General features: G+C 34.8%; 1 protein-coding gene across 7 annotated transcripts in view; it reads right to left on the reverse strand.

Moving 5' to 3' along the window:
* Nucleotides 1–20,774, reverse strand: part of PHF14 (PHD finger protein 14) — a 179,719-nt gene that overhangs the window by 66,350 nt on the left and 92,595 nt on the right. The window contains exon 17 of one of the 7 annotated variants that reach the window (XM_024577291.3): nt 8,677–9,826. The exons of the other annotated variants lie outside the window; for them this stretch is intronic. Within the exon in view, the coding sequence (XP_024433059.1) occupies nt 9,814–9,826 (13 nt within the window). The 3' untranslated portion in view covers nt 8,677–9,813. Of the gene's footprint in view, nt 1–8,676; nt 9,827–20,774 lie in introns of those variants that run through there. 7 annotated transcript variants of the gene reach the window in all.

Genomic DNA, 20,774 nt, shown 5'->3' on the forward strand with positions numbered 1-20,774 from the left:
ACTCTTACATTTTGCAACAGCATGGATGGACCTGGAGAAAATCATGCTAAATGAAATAAGCCATTCAGTGAAAGAAAAAATACCATATGATCTCACTTATATGTGGAATCTACTGAATACAATAAACTAACGAACCAAACAGGAACAGAAGCTTCGACACGTAAACAGACTGAAAGCTGCCTGAAGAATTCTAAGAATAAGAATGGGAAGAACAGGATGAAACATGATGAAGGGATTAACCAAAGAACACTCATGTGCAACATATGGACACGGACAACAATATGAGGATTGGCTAGGGGAGGGGAGGGCATGAGGCTGGGTGGAGGCAGAGAAAGGGAGAAAAAGCGGTAACTGTAACAGCATAAACAATGAAAATAAAATTTTAAAAATTAACAATATGACACACATAATTCAAGATTATAAATTTAATTCAATACATTGTGATTGTTCTAAAATTTTTAGAGATCTAAAGAATTCTACAGGCTACATATGCAAGTAAGTAATCAATTCTACACAATTTATATCTCATCAATTTCTCCAAATTAATGCAGATTATAAATAAACTTTCTATGTTTATAGCATGCTATTACAATCTACTGCAAATAACAACCATTCTAAGAACTAGATAGTATTTTCTCAAATACAAATTTACTCAAAATTTACCTGTCACTTTTTCTCAGTGTATTTGGTTTTTCAAAGCACCTCCTAGTACATTTGAAATCTTATTAATAAATGTTTTGATAGTATCTTTGCCACCTATGATGTACAAAATCTAAGAAAACTACCATACCTATTCTTCGTTTCAGACAATCTCATCCTGCTGACAATGAAGAGAGATCTGTATTATTTCAGTGTCTTATAAAAAGAATTTTTTTATCAGTTGGAATAACAAGACCAAAATTTAACAACAAATAACAAAGATGTACACATCTTATAGAAAGAATTTATTCCTCCTTTTCTTTGTTTTTTAAAATTAAAAAATACTTTCTCAAAACCAAATTGTTAAATTCTCTTTATATATTGTTTCCGTTATTGATTTAAAACTTAAAAAAATTGAGAAATCCACAACTAAGCAACCACGGGGAAAAATTACAGCACCCACATTACTTGAATATATGCTAATTCCTATTTAATAACCTTTATGAGATAAAAAAGGGAAGCAGCTACTATAAACACACAAAAACAACTGATTTTTAAAAACCATAACAATAAAGGGGACTATAAATATACACGCACACTCTAAATTTCATGTAATGCTATAAAACCCAGTCTTCCAAAGACCCATTTTAGGAATCAAGAATTTTTTCAGAAAAGTTAGCAACTTAGCCAAGTTATTCAAGTATAAAGAAGCTTAAAACACAATTATATGTCATAAGTTTACTCATTTCTTCCTCTACATCTTTCTCCTTATGAACCAAATAACCTTATGTACTTTTCCAAAAATCTTCTTTCACACTGAAGATATAGAATTGGAAAAAATTTACTATGATAATTCTAGCCATGGAATAAATAAAATCAAATAAGAATAACAGTACTTTATTTACTATGTCAGTGTTATAAATGAACTATCCAAAATTATATTTAAAAGCAATTAAAATATTTAAACATCTGTGTTCTAACATTATGAAATAATAGATTAGCCGATGATCATATATGCATAATCCATAGACACAGACAAGAGTGTGGTGATGCCCAGAGAGAAGGGGGGGTGACGGCTGGGAGGAGGTGGGTGGGGGCTGGGTGGAGTTGGGTAAAGGGGGAGAAAAGAGGGACATCTGTAATAGAATCAACAATCTATCCGAAGGAACCCAATACACTACATCGAAAGAACATAAGCACCCCTATGTTCACTGCAGAATTATTTACAATCCCCAAGATACGGAATAAGCCCAATTGTCCATCAGTAGATGAGGGGATAAAACTCTGGAACATTTACACATTGGAATTCTACTTGGCTGTGAAAAAAGAAGAAGATTCTACCCTTTGCAACAGTATGAACCTGGAAAACATTATGCTAAGTGAAATAAGCCAGTCAGAGAAAGACAAACACCATTATGATTTCATTCATACATGGAATCTAATGAACAAACTGAACTAACAAGAAAAACAGACAGACTCGTAGATGGAGAACAGATGACAGCTACTGGGGTGGGGAAGTTAGGGGGTGGAGGGAATGAGCAAAAAGGAAAAAGGACTCATAGACATGGACAACAGTGTGGAAACTGCAGGGGGCAGGGGAGTATAAGGGAACTAAATGGTAACGGAAAAAAATACAATAAACATAAATCAACAAAATAAGAAAAAAATAAATTAAAAAGGCAAAATGAAATAGATGATATATAGCTAATATCAAATGTAATATAGACTAAATGGCAAGCCCACACAATTTTATGTTTTCTTAATTTATTTACCTTTCAATAGTTAACATTTTCATTACATTAAATATACGGATGGTCATAGGAACCTTCAGAGAATAAACATTTCTGAGTTGATGAGAATGTTGAAATTTCTAGATAGTTGAGGGCATATTCCTTCAAGCATGAAAACTAGTATTTGAATCATCTTTGAAAGGGAAATTTGAAAATCACATTCTTTATCTTATCAAGAAAACACATAAAACGTAATGACACTGTCTTTGTCATCTCAGCGTCTTGAGTATGAGTGCCAGCCCTGCTCTGTAGCTACCAGTGTGCCCGCCCGCTGTGTCTGCAGTGAGTACCGTCACTCTGCTGCTGGGTTTGGTTCTTACATTCAACTCCTACTGGTTTTCAGAGCCCTCACGTGCTTGAACAGTGGTTGCTGTTCACTGCGTGCTTGCTCACTGCTTTCTGACATTGTCAGGGGACTTGGCTAAGCAGCTTTTCCCCAACAACAATTCCTGATGGATTCAGAAACCAGATCACTGACCAAGGCTACGGCAAATTGACAATACAAAGGCATGAAAATGAGAATTTCTGTTAAGTACATGGACTCAATTTTCAATAAAGATAGTCTTTTCCGTTTAACTTCAGGGTTTCTGGAAATGTTCCTTACATCTCACAATGCCAATAATCTGGGTTCTTGATAGGTGAAGAGTTACGGTATTAATGTGTCCCTAGTTCATGTCAAATTACAATATATTTACTGCATATTTACTTTATAACTGTGTAATAATAATCTGAAAATTAAGATTTATAGTATATAATTCAAGTCAAACACCACAATAATATAAAGGGGCATTTCAATTTATTATTTTTTACCTTTTCCTACACAGGTGATTCTTGTTGGGATATCTATGAATTTCCAGCTATTAGACTAAGAACAAGTTTGTTACATTGATGTAGTCCCAGTTTGTAGATGATTTCAATTAACTGTAAAATCAAGTTATCTTTCCGCTCAAGAATAAATGCAAAATGGAGAAGAAAGGTTTTATATGCTAGATTTGTTAGAAGATAATGTTGAAGTACATGCCACTTAGCAATGACCCAAACCTTACTGATCCCTTCAGTTGTGGTACATTTGAGAACGGCTCCCTTTGCATGTGGAACTCTACTGTACTTGTGGCGGGTTCCAGAGGAAAGGAGGCCTGCTGGTCAGAACTATGGGTGATATGGGAGCTCTCTCAACTTACAGCTCACTCACCAGTAAACCAAAGACTGCAATTCCAAGACTACACAGCAAAGAGGAGTAGCTGATACACTTAAGAACTGCCAAAATCCAGGAGGGAAAAAACAAAAGAAATATCTCGATCTTGAAATCATTAGCTCTATTAATAAACAAATATACTAATATAAGCTCTTTAAAGAAATGACTAAAATTATTTCCATCTGGAAAAATATCTGCTTGTTTCTACACTAGAACATTGAACTAGAGACATATTTATGTGCTGGTAACAAAAATATCCTACATGACACAGTGAACTTGAGCAGACTTTGCAAAAATTCATATAACATAGATAAACATATGAGATACCATTAAGAATACTAGAAATGGAAGAACAAGCTAAATAGTAAAAATAGTGGGTTACTTATTTCATGTACACACACACACTTTTTAAACTTTAGCAAATTTTGTCAGAACAAATTCTGGATATGTCACAAATTTATATCATTTTTAAAAACTCAAAAATCAGCAACTCATAAGGATCTGCAATCATTCTGCTACCTAAAAAAAAATTGAGTTTGAAATAGTTAATGATCAAATTATTATTGTTGGTCTCTACCTCTACTTCTCCCATATACTTGGAAACAGAATGATAGTACATATTTAATTTATCAAAATAAGCAGTGAATGAAATGTTTTTAAAATCTTTTGCAAAAGAAGTCATTGACCCACAAAAGCAGTGACACAACACAATATACTTTATTAAATAATGCAAATGTCTGTGTAATAAAAACAGACTATTATAACATACCAGTAGTACATATGTTAAATAGGAAGGAAAGATCTTAAAATATTGAGAGAATATAAAACTAACCTGTAAAGAAACACTATGAAATTTTTAATAAAATGCAAACTGGATGCTTAAAGAAGTATCTTTTAAACATCTAATAAATACTGTCCACATTAACACTATAGGGCACTCTACAATTACAATTTAAATGAAATTAAATGAACCTCATTTATAAAAGGAAAACTGACTGTTTAATTGGATTTTTACTAAATACAATTTCCTAGGCATCAGATTAATAATGGATACAGATGTAAATAATAAAGTAGCTGAATAAACTCTTTTACACATTGATTTAACAAACTGCAGTGAGTAAATAAACATGGTTCTATATGTATTTAAAATACTTAGCCTATGGTTAAGTATAGCACCCTAGACAAAGAAGAGGATGAAAATGATTTATGTTCGTATGTCCCATGATCCATAACAAGCAGTCATGTTTATCTGATTGCTGAGAATACACATACAAATAAAAAAGAAACAATTGATATATTTCCTTTTGTGCCTAAGAGACAGGCTATACGCCAGTGTTCCAAAGGATTTAACTCCCCTAATGTCCAGTTGATAATTTCACTAGGAGAGCACAGTAACTACTCTTTAAACTAACAGAAACAATTAAGTGCACCTCCTATGCATGTAATTTGTAGCCAGATGTTAAGCTAAGCTTCAGGAAGAAGAGCTATCCCCAACATGGGATCCGAAAAGGAATGTACATTTTTTATGATCAAGTTGATTCATAATCAAGCTGTTTTTTCTGTCCATGAAACATTTATTTAGATCCCTTCCAAGTCCGTATTGAGACAAGTAAAATACTGACTCTAAACATATATGCTATTATATTGGATACTGGTTCACTTTAAAGAAAACTCTAAATATCAGGAGAATTCTTGGATTGGATTTTCTTACTTTTCCATCATTTCCATGTAAAAATTCTCTACAGGAAAGATCAAAAGAATTGGTCTTGAATTTTAACATTACTTAAATAAAATCTCACTAGCAGCTTGAACACCTACACATATCTATTAACTAGTAGTGATAGTTTCTTCATTGAACAGAAGCCAATTATTTCAGTTATTTCAAAAGGAGAAAGTGCAGGCCCATGAGTTAAATCACTTTTAACAGAATACAAACATGCACAGATTTCTGCAATCTACCAATATTCAAATAACAGTTAATATCAATAAAGACATATTTTATTACTCATATTTTACAACAATTTTAGTGTAAACCACTTATATAATCATTTTCTAAACAAAGTAACTAGAAAATGTCTTTATCATATTTCACAAACATAAGACTAATGTGGAAGTCTTAAACATACTTTTGTTCATGCTACTTTAGACTTTTATCACAGCCAGTAATGTGTGGTAAGGAAGACAAAAATATCCTTTACACATGAAATTATATTAATTATATCAAAATCCAAATTCATATTTAATAATCACTTAAATAATGGGATCTCTTCAGTTAACTACATCTGCACAACCAGACTACAAGATTAAAAGTGAAAAAATGAAATATGAAATAAAAGAGTTATATGAAAATACACAGTAAGGTCAAATACCTCTTCACAGCACAAGAGAATGATTCGACATCTCCATGCCTGAAACATGTCTGCTTTGTTCTTTAATAAACTGATCACCATCTGCTCAGGCCCTGGGAAATTTTTCAGCAGTACAACCTGCTGGGCTCAAGCCCCACCTAACTTTGAATTTACCTGTTCCTAATTAACTAATTTTGCTGTAATCAATAGTGTAGGTCTTGATTTTACAATGCAAAGCAGATAAATGAGATAATGGCCGGGGGTCAATCTCATTTTATTTACAAAGCCCAGCATGAGCATCCCATTTCATTACTTCTTATGTACCTGAACAGCAGTGAACCTTATCAGCAGACCTGCAGAAAGTCTTCGAGTGAGTGCTGGGAGAAAGGGGCCTGCATTTTTATTAGGAATGCATTTGCAAAGCGTGCCCATCTCAGAAATATTTGTAATCACAATCTGCAGAATATGTAAAATTTACAAAGTGCTGACTCAGACCGTAGAAAAAGATTTCTGCCTTCATGTGCCATACAAGACTAAAGCCGAATCCCTTATACAAGTTACAATTGTCAAAAACCATTTCAGAAAACAAAATTAATAATGTTAATATTCCATTGTGCTGCAAAGAGTCCTTCTGAATAGGTTTTGGTGAAATATTCATAAAATATACCCATACTGTGAACCAAGAAAAACAGTGGTAAATTTTGTCAATAAAGAACATTAAGTGTTTAAAAAGAGAGTAGTTTCATTAGGTGATAGAATATAAAACCGGGAAGTAAGATAATGGGTGTGAATATTCTTATTGTTTATGGTCAGTAATCTGTTTATTTGTGATATTTTAATATCATAAATAATAAAGATATAGAAATGACACAGAATTTCCATATCTTTATTATTCTTCTAAATTTAAGATGGATAAAGGCTAAGGCTGAATTTTGTTTTCATGTTCAAAAATAACCCTAATTTCAAATCTTTTTTTTTAAAGGGAATTAGTGGATTATGGGTGAAGATATATGTTTTCTGATTCATTTCTGAATGGAAAGTATTGCTTCCCCCATAATTGGTATTAAAAAAAATAAATATTTAACTGAATTTATGAAAGTAATTTATATGTTTATAGTGTATGTGCTGTGATGAAACTACCACAAATTTTTTTTTTGTATCTAGAAACAAATATGTTTGAAAATGTAAGGGCCCTTTTAAAGAGATTAAAGCAACATTCAAGCAATCAAAGTCAGCCACAGCCCTGGCTGGTGTGGCTCAGTGGATTGAGTGCCGGCCTGCGAACAGAAAGGCTGCGTTGGTTCGATTCCCAGTCAGGGCATGTACCTGGGTTGCCAGCCAGATCCCCAGTTGGGGGTGTGTGAGAGGCAACCAATCGATGTTTCTCTCCCTCTCTTTCTCCCTTCCTTCCCCTCTCTCTAAAAAATAAATTTAAAAAATCTTTAAAGAAATGTCAACTACAACACAATGTTTCTTTTAGAAATATTATATATAAATGGTTCTCAAAGTGATGCCCCTGGCCAGCAGCATCAGCATCACTTGGGAACTTGTTAGAAATGCAGATTTTCAGGCCCTGTCACAGACCGGTGGAATCAGAAACTCCTGAGAGATAGGAGGAGGAAGGAGTGCCGTGGGATAAGGAAGATGAGGGAAATATAGCAGAAGTCTGTTTTTAACAAATCCTTCCAGTGATTGTGATGCAGTGTGAAGTTTGAGAACCTCTGCTATATATTACCACATTATTCTTCTTGTATTTCAGATCTTTTAATTTTCTTCCTGGTAGTTTAGTGTTGTTTTTTTTTCTTTTCCTATTGCAATACAAATAGCCATCATTTACCTGTTGTGCTGTTTTCTCTCACATATGTCGTGAATTGGTTCATATTTTCTTAGGTACCTATTAATATCTCCTTTGAATAGCAACTGGACCAATTATGGAATATATTTAATTTTATACTGTGGAAATATGATAGCATTCAGGAGATTTATCAGGAGAAAGTGTTTTCTACTGCTTTCAAAATTTCTCCTATTCCAAATACATTTTCTAGAACCAATATTTATGAATTATGCAGTTTATATTTGTGATGTGTGAGACAGATTCCTAGGGCTAGCACCAAATCTGGAGTAGCCTACCTAACACTCAAGACTGCAAAATGGAGAATGATGACAATGTAGTATTCTAATTAGAACCGCGGTGGAAGGGATTTTGATTAATAATAGTGACGCTGAAACTATAAGACTTAATGAGTTCTTAAGAAATCTAACATAAAATGACCACTAGTAATTTCTCACCATATATCAAAGGAAGGCCAGGGTCTAATTCATTAGCACATTCTTTTAAGAAAATGGCAATCTGTTATTTTTCTTAAAATCAGCTGGAGTTCAGCAATCATAATAATTACCAACATTTTTCTTAAACTTAGGTAGTAATAAATAATGAGTCCATTCTTATTCTTAAAAGATAAGCCTATCGGTTTTGCTACAGGTTATTAATATTTTTCCTTCAATGTTATAAGATTTTTTGATAAATTAATCTAAGTTTATACATATTACTTTTAGTAAACATCCAGTAATATGGTTGCTTACTCTAACTATACATTACCAGCATACAGAAACTTTATATTTACACTTGCTTTTGATTATGTATGACATTGCCTACTCTATTCCTAAAGATTAAACTATTTTCAATTGCCACTATACCTGAAACGATGCCCAAAACCACATTTGCAAATCAGGAAATTCCAAGAAACAAGTTGACAATTTACATGTATATGTGCATTTCAATTTCAACAAAGAGTCTCTTCTAAGTCAGTTCAAGATGGAGTGATGAAATATTTGACATATTTCTGTAGTTGACTTAAAACTTGATCATTATAGCTTGAAGATCAAATTTTAATTCTGTAAACCCTGGAAAAATAAAGATGTTGATGAAGATCTTTCAACTGGCAGGTTGTATAGTCAATAAGCTTTGTATCTCCCTCCTTATTTTTCTTAACCTTATTTATCCTTAAGGTCAAGACAGGTAAAATTATACTGAACACAAAAAGTTCATTTTAAATCAATAAAGACTGAATAAATTTGGGCATTACTAAAACCATCTAGAGATCAACACAGATATAATCTCTTACTTACGAGCTCAAAACGTGAAGTTGTAAAAATTCCATGCTAATAATATTAGTGCTTTCACACAAGGACTAATGAGTCAAAACTAGAATACATATGCTTTGTAAGTCTTTCACTTCTGCTGAATATTAGAAATGTTTAATGTAAGAGTCTATAGTTTCTCAATGCAGCATTTCGTATATGGATATATGTATTCAGTTGAATGAAACATAATAGCAGACTAATAGAATGCATTGTCTTTCTTGTTACTGGTATTGTTCAACGACAGCAGTAAGTAGCACATTGTATTTAAGTCCCACAGGCTTCCACCACTCTTCAGTAAGTCCAAATACTGTATATCATCATTTGCCAAAGAAGCAAGAGGGAAAAACATTACTTAGTAGGATAATTCTGACAAGACGTTATCTAATATTTTTCAACAATGCACATATCAAATATTTCTGATTAGTGCAAAAAAAAAGTAGAAGGAAAAAAAAACAAAAAAAATCCACACAAATTAAGTGCCTTGTCAGTCCAAGTAATAAACCAATCAATCACATTCTATCCAAACCTGACAAGCAAAGGCAACTTTTTGCCGTGATAAGCTTATGGAAAGGACAAGATAGCTGTTCTCCTTTACATTATGTACTCTATTGAGAGTGTTATCCACACTTTTAAAATCACACTTATAAAAGAGGTTTCCAGGATTGCCTCCGAGGATGAGCTGTGGCAGAGTTGGGTCTCATGAAGGGTATCTACACAGTAAAGTGATAAGAAAAGAACATTAACATTTAAAGATCATAGCAGCTCTGTACTATGTCTTATGAAACATACTAACAGCACCACAGTAGATTCAAATAATATATAATCTGGTCCAAAGAGATAAGATGCCCTAAACCTAAATGCTGTAATCTTGTGTAGGCTCCTACTGGTTAAAATGGAAGCCTTTCTTCATTTAAAACATTGAATTGCCTCCTCTTGTATTATCATTTCTTTTAGTTGTCAAAATAAATCTATCTTCCTAAAATAAAAATTATAAATATGATGAAGGATTTGTATTTATATGTGTTTGGTTAATACAGCAAATGTATTTGATTAACAAATATCTTGAAAAACAGCCGTTTGATATTTTTCATCAAATACGGCATTTGAACAATGCCTGGGAAAGCACGCAGCGATGCTGTGAACAAGCACACCTGACCAGTGTGGATGGGCTGGTTCTACTCGACTGTAGAGGTTCAGGGAGGAAACTGTCAAATGATTCTTATCCCCTGTGCCAACACTGCCTTCCTTTAAAACAAACAAACAAACAAACAAACAAAACACTATACCAGAAATGTTTGGTTACAGTTGTGAAAAGTGTATCCCTAACTAGCTAGTTTAGTGGATTGTACAAAAACAACAGAGAATATACCACACTGTCACGACCTCATCATTGATCATAAATGCACCAATGGTAGCCAGCTTTTCAAAACTCATACACTTGCCTTTACTTCTCAAAAGTTTCTCTGGTGTTTCTTGTACTGATTTCCTCTATCAACATATATTCATTTGCTACCTTTGTTCCTTTACTTTTTGGAGGAGAAATTTTAGGTGCTTAGTGATTAGAATATTTTTTGACTATGGTACACATAAAAATTGATCATTTCCTTCAGATATTTACATCTGTGTAGATGAAGTGAATTGCCAAGTAGTCACACGCATCAGAAAAAGTTCATTTTGATATATAACTATCAGGGAGATGTGTTTAATGCTTCTAAGTTCCACTGAGAAAAAGAAAGTGAAAAGTGGCATGATCGCAGACAAAGCACTACTAAAAAGAAGAGCTCCCAGGCCTAACCAAGTAACCTCCAAAGAAAGCCAAAATAAAATCGTACAGGAAAAAAAGAATATAATGGGAACATTTTCAGAGACATGTACTCATCAACATGTGAGAAATAGAGCTAATCCCTCTGTTGAGTAACAGGGAAATAGGAAGAGCTGAATTCCCTTGTTGAATGGTCTCATGTGCTACCTTCTCTCAATGCTTCAGTCTCTAAGTGAAGAGCTTTAAGCACATTCTGAATCGGATATTCTGAGAATTGCTTTGTGCACAGGTTTAGTACTACTAGGTAAACACAAGGCTAGAGGAAGCAACCACATCATTTACCATAGAAGTACAACTAACTCTTAATTATATGTACAAATGATGGAGACTAACAGACAACAAAAAGGTATATTTGTATTTAACTTTGATAGGAATTTGAATATACATACATTGGATATTAGGTAATTTGCTTTAACCACCAATTAAATTTAGGCTGAAGTCTAACTTTGTAAAAAGCTAAAATGCTATCGCTAATATTTTTCCATCCTAAAATTCCACTTAATATTCCAAATCTCCCTTAAAGCCATAATAAGCAATGTGACTCACGGGCTGCTATCTTCCTAAGAGAAAAGACTTACGGTCTTTTACTTCAGAGATCAAGTTTTGGCTTTGTCTTCCTTCTATATGCACCTAGTAAGCTTACTTGGAAATTAATGTAGAAAAGAAGAAATCACGTAATTTCAAAGGACTTCCCTGCTGTACGCACTTGTACTTTGTGTCTAGTGTATTGGCATTGCTGCCAAGAAGCAGCATCTACTTCTGCCCCAGCACAGTGGAGCATGCTGACGCAGCGCGGCTGGTGAGGCGGCGTGCCTTTAGAGCGTGAGCTGCACGGGCAAGACTTGCCCCGCTTTCTAGTTGAGTGACCTTGGACAAGTAATTCTGCTCATTTTCCTCGCCCATAAAGTAGGGATTAAATTTTATGGGGTGGCTGTGAGGATTGCTTGAGGTAAAGTACAAAAAAAGCACCAGCACATTAACCGGCATATAATAAATAAGCACTCTATAAATCAGCAACTAATATAAAGAACAGTAGATTCATCAAACACCATAGTTGTGTTTATTGGGAGGGAAAAACTATATTCTAATAATATTTACTTTTATAGTATAATTTCAACATATAACTGGAATAATTTCTGTTTCATGACGCTAAGTGTCCCTGTAACTCGGTTACCGCATCTCCAAAGGGGAGATGTGCGTACTTCATAGGACTGTCGTAAAAATTCAGTGAGCTAATAATACATTTAGAGAGCGGAGGATAGAGTCTGGGACATAGTAAGATCTAATATTGGCATTATTTTCATTCTCAGTTGGTAAAGACTTTAAAATAACATGTGTCTGGGTTTAACTGCAAATGTTAAGAATATAAGATTCTTACACATTATTACCTAGATATCAAAATCTATCAACTCCAAAATGTATGTCCAATCTTATTTCCAAATTCATTTCACTTTTAATTTCATTACTATTATATCCATTTCATAGGTCCTAAACTATACAAAAATTATACAAATCAAATCTACTTATAGGAGGAATGGATAAAAAAGGATGTTTGATTTAAAAAAAGAAAAACCAGAAACAATATACAGCACATCCTCAAATAATGTTTCATTCAACATTGTTTCATTATAACATTATTATGGAGGTGTGGGAACTTAAATCTTGTTTATATTAATTAGCCTATGGTGAAATTGGTTGTGTTTTCATTTAAAGTCATTGCACCTATCCATGATATAAGTGAGGACTAACTGTTGTTGGTTTTAATACTAGAAAGCTAGATTGTGCTTGTTTTATATTTCAGTCCTTCACTCCCAGGACTGAAATTATCGAGGCCTGACAGCTCACTTGGAGACAAAAACTGCCAAAGGTCAGAGCTGCCTCGAGGGGGAGTAGATTACTTACACACTAGTATCCCAGGCAGAAGCTCTTTCTCTTGTCACTTAGTAGTGATGCTGGGCAGATGATTCAAGTCTCGGTTGAGTAACGGGTGAAGGACTTGGAGAGCATTTTCAGGACTGTACCATGTTTGTTTTGGCGTCTCTTTGACTTATAAAAATAACAAATTTGAGAAAAAATGAGGTCGATGCCTTCATTTTTTACAAATGAGAAAATGCCTTTAGAGCTAACTTAATTCAAAGTCATTCACTGGGCCAGTAACAGAACTGTGACTATGGTCCCAGTCTTAACAAACAACTGGATTGAAAATAGATAATCCCTTCTGTATACATTAACAATATTGACATACTGTGATGGAAAATAAGTAAATAATTACAAAAGTAAATTTGACTAAAAAATAAATGAGTGAAACAAGAAATATTTCATTGCTCTAAGTGCTTGAAATTATGATGTTTACTACTCTAAAATTGTGCACTCCAGAAATACCACACTTCACTATGTAATTAATGTATACCACGTCCAGGCTTCTGTTTCCTTTAAATGCAAACTGCTTGTCAATAATGCATTTATATTTTTAAAATTTAAAAATTAAAATGTTAACACAATGTAAACACTTTTTATGAATCATGCAAAGTTACTTATGAAGTTTTAGTGTTTTAATAGGTAATACATTTTGAAAGGCAAGGGATGCCATATATTAATACTAAATGTGTGAGGTGGGTTAGCCATTCCACACGTCTAACAAAATCATCAAATCAACTTCATAAAAGAAAAAATATACTGAGTAAACATTTTCTTTCTAATCCCAATTTTATCAGAATATGACCTTAATAAAAATAATTCAGGGGCAGCTTGGCTATTTTCATTATACAAAAATAAATATTTTGAAAATTAAACACCTCTTCCCTAATTTTTACTAATAGAAAAGCATTCTTAAAAAGTAATTTTTTAAGTAAAGTTTCCTTTACAAGACCCAATTTATTTTCTAATTTCCTCTTTAGATTCTCTTCATTATGTATAATACAGCATCATTTTAGGTCTAAAGACATTAACTTAAATCACTGACTATTGCTTTTAATAAAGCCAGATCTATGGCAAAAAGCCACATTATTGGTTATAGGGAAGGCCAAGTAACTTGTAAGAACAGTGATAAAAAGCATTCAAATTTAGATTTCACACTGTTCTGTGCTATAAGACCTCTCTGTTACCCTAAATTGTTCAGTAAATGCTCAAGAAAATCTTGTAATAACGGTACTTGGAAAATGAAGAACCGCATAACCCAGTGGAGAATGAAGAGGCAGGAAAACATACGGCCTTCTCGGAGTATCTGGGAGAATATTGCTGGGCTTTCCACAATGACTGGAATTCTGATTTTGGCCATTTTATCAGACAAGAGAAAGACCCAGAAGGTTGGGAAAGCAAGACACATTAGAGCTTCAGAATGCAGTTATACGAGCAGTAAAAAATGAGGAGAGCCAAGGGAAAGCTCCAAGGAGGGCTAAGTAAAAGTGAGAAACCCAAAAAGAAGGCAGGAGGAAATAATGAAGCAGCTAAGGTGTACAGAATAACACAGTAAAGAACAGTGCAACGAACACTGAGAAAGGTTTCCGGGAAGTGACAAGAATGGGAAGGGAGGGAATGGATATAAAGAAACATTATGATGGAAAATTGTTCCCAAATTATTCTGATATTTTTTAGTTTGCAAATAACACACAATAGCTTTGTTTTTAAAATTTTGAACAAAGCCATTAAAATTGTGTGAATTAAAAATATATGAAGATGCTATAAGATTATATGGGTTTAAACATTTTTTATATTTTTGAATTTTTGGTATGTACACAATATAATTTTATATCAAATAAAGATTTCATATATATGTATTTCCACTTACCTGCCTTTACATTTTGTAAAAAACATATGTAACTTATTAGAACAGTTGTAGATTTGCAAAATTATTGACCAGGTATACCAAGATTTACATATACTCCCTCCTCCCCACACATTGCTCTTTCTTTAAATTTGAATGTTAAAAGTCTTTATTTTCACATCATAGCACTTATGACAGCTCGAAGTTAGGAAAAAATAAAGGAAAGTAATGCCAGATAGACAGAAATAGAGGGAGAGACAAACATACCAAGACTTGGGAGTATGTACACTTCATCAATTCTTATTCAGTGCAATGACATTGAACAAGTCACTGAGTTAGATCCAATGGAATAAACAATGAATTTGAGAATGTGATGGAAAGGAAGACTGAGCTAGTATTAATTCTACCTCTGGCATTTTTGTTTTAAGGTTTTACACTACTTGTGAAGCAGTGAAATCATATTTAAAGGGAGTCAGTGATACATTCAGGGTGTATGAGGGGGACCCCCAAAACAGAATTATTTTCTGAAAGATAGGCCCCTTATAGAGGCCTTCCCCACTAGGTGAGTGTTCTAGGAACCCATCTGTATCAGTGTACCAGCTGGCATTGTTGTGAGAGGCTGTGGTCAGCTTCAGTGAATTTTTTTGAAGACTCAACGCATTTGCCCATTTCATGATGGGTGATTTACAAGCACCCCTGCCCAGACTGCACTGAGTGTTCAGCAGTTTTTGACCAAAAATGGCATGACCCCAGTGTCCTACCCTCCCTATTTACCTGATCTCTCTCCAAGGGACTTTGTTTTGTTTCCCTGGATGAAAAAAATCCTCAAAGGGAAACATTTTGCCATGTGGAAGAAGTGAAACAAAAACAGCAGAAGCACTAAAAGGCATCAAAATTGATGAGTTCAAAAACTGTTTTGAACAGTGGGAAAAAAAACCTCCATAGGTGTATTGCATCATATAGAGAGTACTTTGACGGTGACTGAAGCTTAAACATGTAAGGATAAATACACAATATTTATAAATAAATTCTGGATTTTGGGGGTCCCCCACTAAAAGTTCTTTAAAAGAGGTCTAAATAATAAGATAATAATATCGATAAAATGAAATCATAAAAAATACACAATACAAAAGTAGACAGAAAAATATGGGGAAATAACAAAGAACAGATGAAGTAAACAGAAAACAATACCAAGCTGGTAGATTTAAACCCAACCATATCAATAGTTACATTAACTCTAAGTAATGTTACCAATCCTATCAAAAGATTGAGATTCTCAGACTGTATAAAATAGCAAGTTCCAACTACATGCAGTTTACTAGAAACCCAATCCACTTTAAATGTGGTCCATGTGTCTTTGTATGTATATGTGTGTGAATAAATGTCATACAAATATAAATATTTTAAATAAAAGATGTAGTTAAGCTAAGGAGGGTAAAAGATATGCCATGGAAACAGCAATCAAAAGAAATCTGGTGTGCTCATAGTAATATCATAGTTTGCTTCAGAACACAAGAATGTTACCACGGTAAAAAGGACATTATGTTAACAAAGGGGGCAAATCACCAAGAAGAAATAACAAAAGAGAATCAAAATGTATAAAGCAAAAACTAACAACTGAAAGTTGATATATACAAATCTACAGTTATAGTTGGAGACTTTAGTACTCTTCCTTAGTAATTAATAATACAAGTAGATGAAAGTAAGTATATATAAAAACACCTGAACAATACTATCAACCTAGTCTTTTGCAGGATATTCCACTCAAAAACAGGTAAGTACATTCTTTTGAAGTGCCAATGGAACAAGATAGACCATAATCTGGAACATAAAAAAAAGCCCTCAATGAATTTGAAAAGACCGAAGCCATACAATATATGTTCTTTGACCACAATGGAATTAAACTACAAATTATTAACAGAAAGGTACATAGGAAATTCTCCAAATATCTGAAAACACAACAACAATGCTTCTCCATAACCCAGGAGTTAAAGATAAAGTCACAAGGGAAATTAAAGCTCAGAGTCTAAATCTGAAAAGCTGTGCTGTGCCGGACTGTCTTGAACTTCCTGACTACAGTAAAAGCAGAGCTCTTAGACGCTAGGCCATGGTCTCTAAGAGATATTATCAGATGTCACACTCTTTCAGAGCTGTCTAGAGCCTCTAGCATTGCCAATCTGATTCTTGCGACACCGTGAGGGAAAAACACGTTTTTACCTGGTCTATCATTTTGCAGGCAGAGCTTTAAATGATTCTGAGATTCTCGGCATCCCTCCTTCAACATTTCCTCAAACCATCTGGTCCAAGATAACTGTGTCTCCTCCCTAAAGCCTCTAAGAGTCAATGATCAGGCTGAGCTGGCAGGTAACAGGGCTCGTGGTCTATGAGGTCCCTACCCAAGTGCAGCTACAGTATAAAGGCTTCAAAGGCCTACTCATTTAGGTTTAGATCAGTAAATACATGAACATATGCAAAAAAAAAAAAAAAAAAAAGGCAGCAATATCTAAATTCTCAAGTACCATTCCTATGTTGTTCACCTCTGTACCTGCAGGACTAAGTCCAGGATCAGGTGAAATAAATATACAATAATTATTTGTTGAATGAATGCTTGTCTAAAGTCATCCTCAAACAGTTAGAACTTCATATAATAAAAGTGTAAAAGCTAAGGGCCTGAGAGAGAACTGGCACAGGTACTGTTAGGCAGTACCTATGAGGTACTACTACGTACCTAATACCTGTGAAGCTTTGTAAAACCAGAGATGCACACACTCCATCCCCATAAATTTATAATCTACTGGTTTGGAATCTCAAAGAGTGGGGATTTTTTGTTTGTTTTGCTTGTAATTCTTTCTACAGGTGATTTGCAACCCAAGCCAGGCTGACAACCACTATCTTAGGGCTTAAGCTAAAAGGCTTCTGGAACAGAGCAATGATTCTCAAAGTGTGGCCCCCGAACCATCAAAATAAGCATTAAATGAGAACTTGTTAGGAACACAAATTCTTTGGCACCACCCCAGAAGGCCCAAAACAGAAACAGTGAGGTTTAATATGACTTTCAGATTATTTGAATATACCCTAAAGATTAAGAAGCTCTCCTTGAGGTACAGCAAATTCAGCTGGTATGACGGAAACAAGACAAGGCTTGGGAACAGAAGCTAAAAATCAAACAAACAAATAAGTAAATAAACAAAGGGGGTAGGAAACAAGTTACAAATGTTCCACACCTTTACCTAAGGCAGGCCAGTTAACATTCAGCTAAGCAGAGACAAATATGACTTAGATACAAAGATATTTTGGTCACCAAAACAAAGCTTTAATGAAAAAAGAAAAAAAAAACCCACTGAGTACTAAGCAATCTCATCTTGAGGATTTCCTACTTGGTAATTAAGTTTCTCTGAATTTAGCCTGTGGCTCAACTAAACCAAGGACACCTACCCAATTCTTTGGGTTCCTCCATTCTTAGAGAATGTGCTTTCCTACCAGACAGACCTTCAGTATCCACTCAGAGGCAGAGTCATTTACTTAAAGGTAGGAGAGTTAGGTTGAGATACTTGAGTTGGGTAGAACAAATCTGTAACAGTTACCAAATCTACTTGGAGTCTGCTCTGTATTTGTGCTCCAAAACTTTAAATGCGTTTTTGAAATTTCTCATTTAACACAACTAAAAAACCCCTATGACACCATTCACCTACTGTATTTGTCGCCAAAAAGTAAACACAGCCTAGCCACTCATCTTTCTGTTAGTGGAACCATTAGTCTTTCCAACTACAGGTATCCTCCACTTTTTAAAAGTTCATATTACGCTACTTCACTTTTACAAAAGTTCTACATTAGTACCTGCTTTCACTAACAGAAAGAAATCCAAAGATGATTTTCACTTTAAAAAAAAGGGAAAGGCGAAAATAGCATTCAGTGTTTGTTTTAAAGTGAACTGTTGCAGAGACAGCACGCACCTTGAACAGTGAAAGTAGGTAGTACCCCATGTTCCTTCCCAGAGAACTGCACTCAGCATCTCAGCAGCAAGCCCCCATAGCTCTGAACTGTGTCTGTGAGCATCTGTGCTTTAGCTCCCTTTATTATTACTTTAGCTCCCTTAGCAAGATGTGTTTGGTGTAAGTTATCAGAAGCCTAAGAGAGCTCCTGAGAGTGTTACTCTTGGCGTAAAACTGGACATAATTAAGGGTCTCGATCAAGGTGAATGAAATAAGGGCATTGGGCACGCATTGTACTTGCCTGCATCCACAAATATACTGGGTTTTGAAAGGGCACATAAATTTTGCGCAGATTTTCAGGATGTTTTCAGTGTCTACCAAGAACTCCATGATAGAAAGATGAGGCAAAGAAGTCAAGCATACTGTCATATTTCAAGTCTTCCCCATCAGCCACACAGATGACAGACCTCGACCTTCGACATCAAGTCAGGCAGACATAGGTGTAGATGTTAGTAAGGCGCCTGTCCTGATGGAGTCAAACGACAGTGAGATGCTAATAGATGACCCTTTTCCCCTCTCTCCTACATCCCAGTCTCCTACACCTCATACCACCCCAACCTCCATCGACTTAGCCTAATGTCGCTAGCTCTCAGCCTCCCAGTGTGTTCACTGCCTTCCCAATTCTGGTTCAGTGAATCTACACTGCACATACACTATTTCTCCCTTATACAGGCTGTGTGGCCATCAAATCATTCCTGCTTTTATTATGTTAGTGTTATGATAATGTGCTATTTGGTAGGTTCTTTTGGGGTTCTGGGAGTGTTCAAAAATTTTTCCATGTAAATTAAGGGCAATTGCTTCATCAATTTAACACCATTTCCACTTATGAAAGATTCGCAGGAATATTCTACTTTCAGATAGTAAGGAACATACTCTGTAGTGGTATTAAAGTCAGCCAGTTTCAGTTAACACTTGCCTTTCTTCCTTGCTTCCCCATTTTAGTTAAGTCTGCTAAAACCTCTAGTGTGAATTTATGTCTCCTGAATCCTTTTCATTTATTTCTCCATCAGTCTGGATGCATAGCCCCCACACTGGTCTGCTTCCAGATGCTCATTCATTCATCACATCGGCCGCCACAGTGCCAGTCTGCTAAGGCACTGGCCTCCCTATCATCTCTTGCCTTCAAAGGGTCCCCAAAAGGACTCTTAAAACCAGGACTCTTCAGCCGGAACCCAGGCCCCGATCTACCTTACACCTGCACCACACAACTCAATAGCCCCACCCTGTCTCCTTTTCACCTTCATTCATTCTCTAGGATTTGCTACCCACCATATTAATGTTCTGCAACCTGCTCAGACTGTGAGACCAACTGAAACATCACCTTGGTTTAGTATAAAAATTTCTCCCTCCTTCCTTATGAAATATGCCCATGATCCATTAAATTATTATGTCTCTTATATACCCTCTGTATAACAAGTTGATGGACAAATAAATGAATAGATTTTAATATCTCTAATGAATATGAAATCAATTTGAAAAATAAATTTATGACAATAACACAAGCAACTTATTTTTAAGAGAACAGGGAAAAATAGATTCCGTAATTTTTTGACAAAGGAAAGCTTCAAAAGAACAGTAAAAGAAATCTCTGGTCAATGTGCTCGGTGCTCTGTGTGAAACTCAACTTCTCTTTTAAAAAAGATCTACATTCACAGGCCATGTCACAAGAAGGTCCTGGATATAATCAGGCAATTTTTTGATTCTTTAATAATTGATACAAATAAGTAATCTGACAAGAGAAATTTGGGTCTGGAAGATTTCAGTCACCTAAATGGAAAGTTATTGAGTGATGCAATTTCACTGGGAAGTGACTGCATCCCATTGATTTAGTCCCGTAGGCCCATCTTCCTCGAACAGCTGTCTGTGTCCATCTGATTTACTAAGCAATTACAGGGAGCGCCTAACACTTTAATTCAAAGCAGAACTCCTCCTCTGCTTGCAATTATTTGGAGAGAACGCACTTAAACAGTTACTTTTCTCTAGTTCAATCTATCACATCTCATAGTGCTCAAGTGGTTGCTATTTATGAAGTAAGTCACACAGAGTTCTTGGCTTCATATATTATTTTTGTGCTAAAAATG

The sequence above is a fragment of the Desmodus rotundus genome, chromosome 6, assembly GCF_022682495.2.
Source record: "Desmodus rotundus isolate HL8 chromosome 6, HLdesRot8A.1, whole genome shotgun sequence".
Taxonomy (NCBI): Eukaryota; Metazoa; Chordata; class Mammalia; order Chiroptera; family Phyllostomidae; genus Desmodus; species Desmodus rotundus.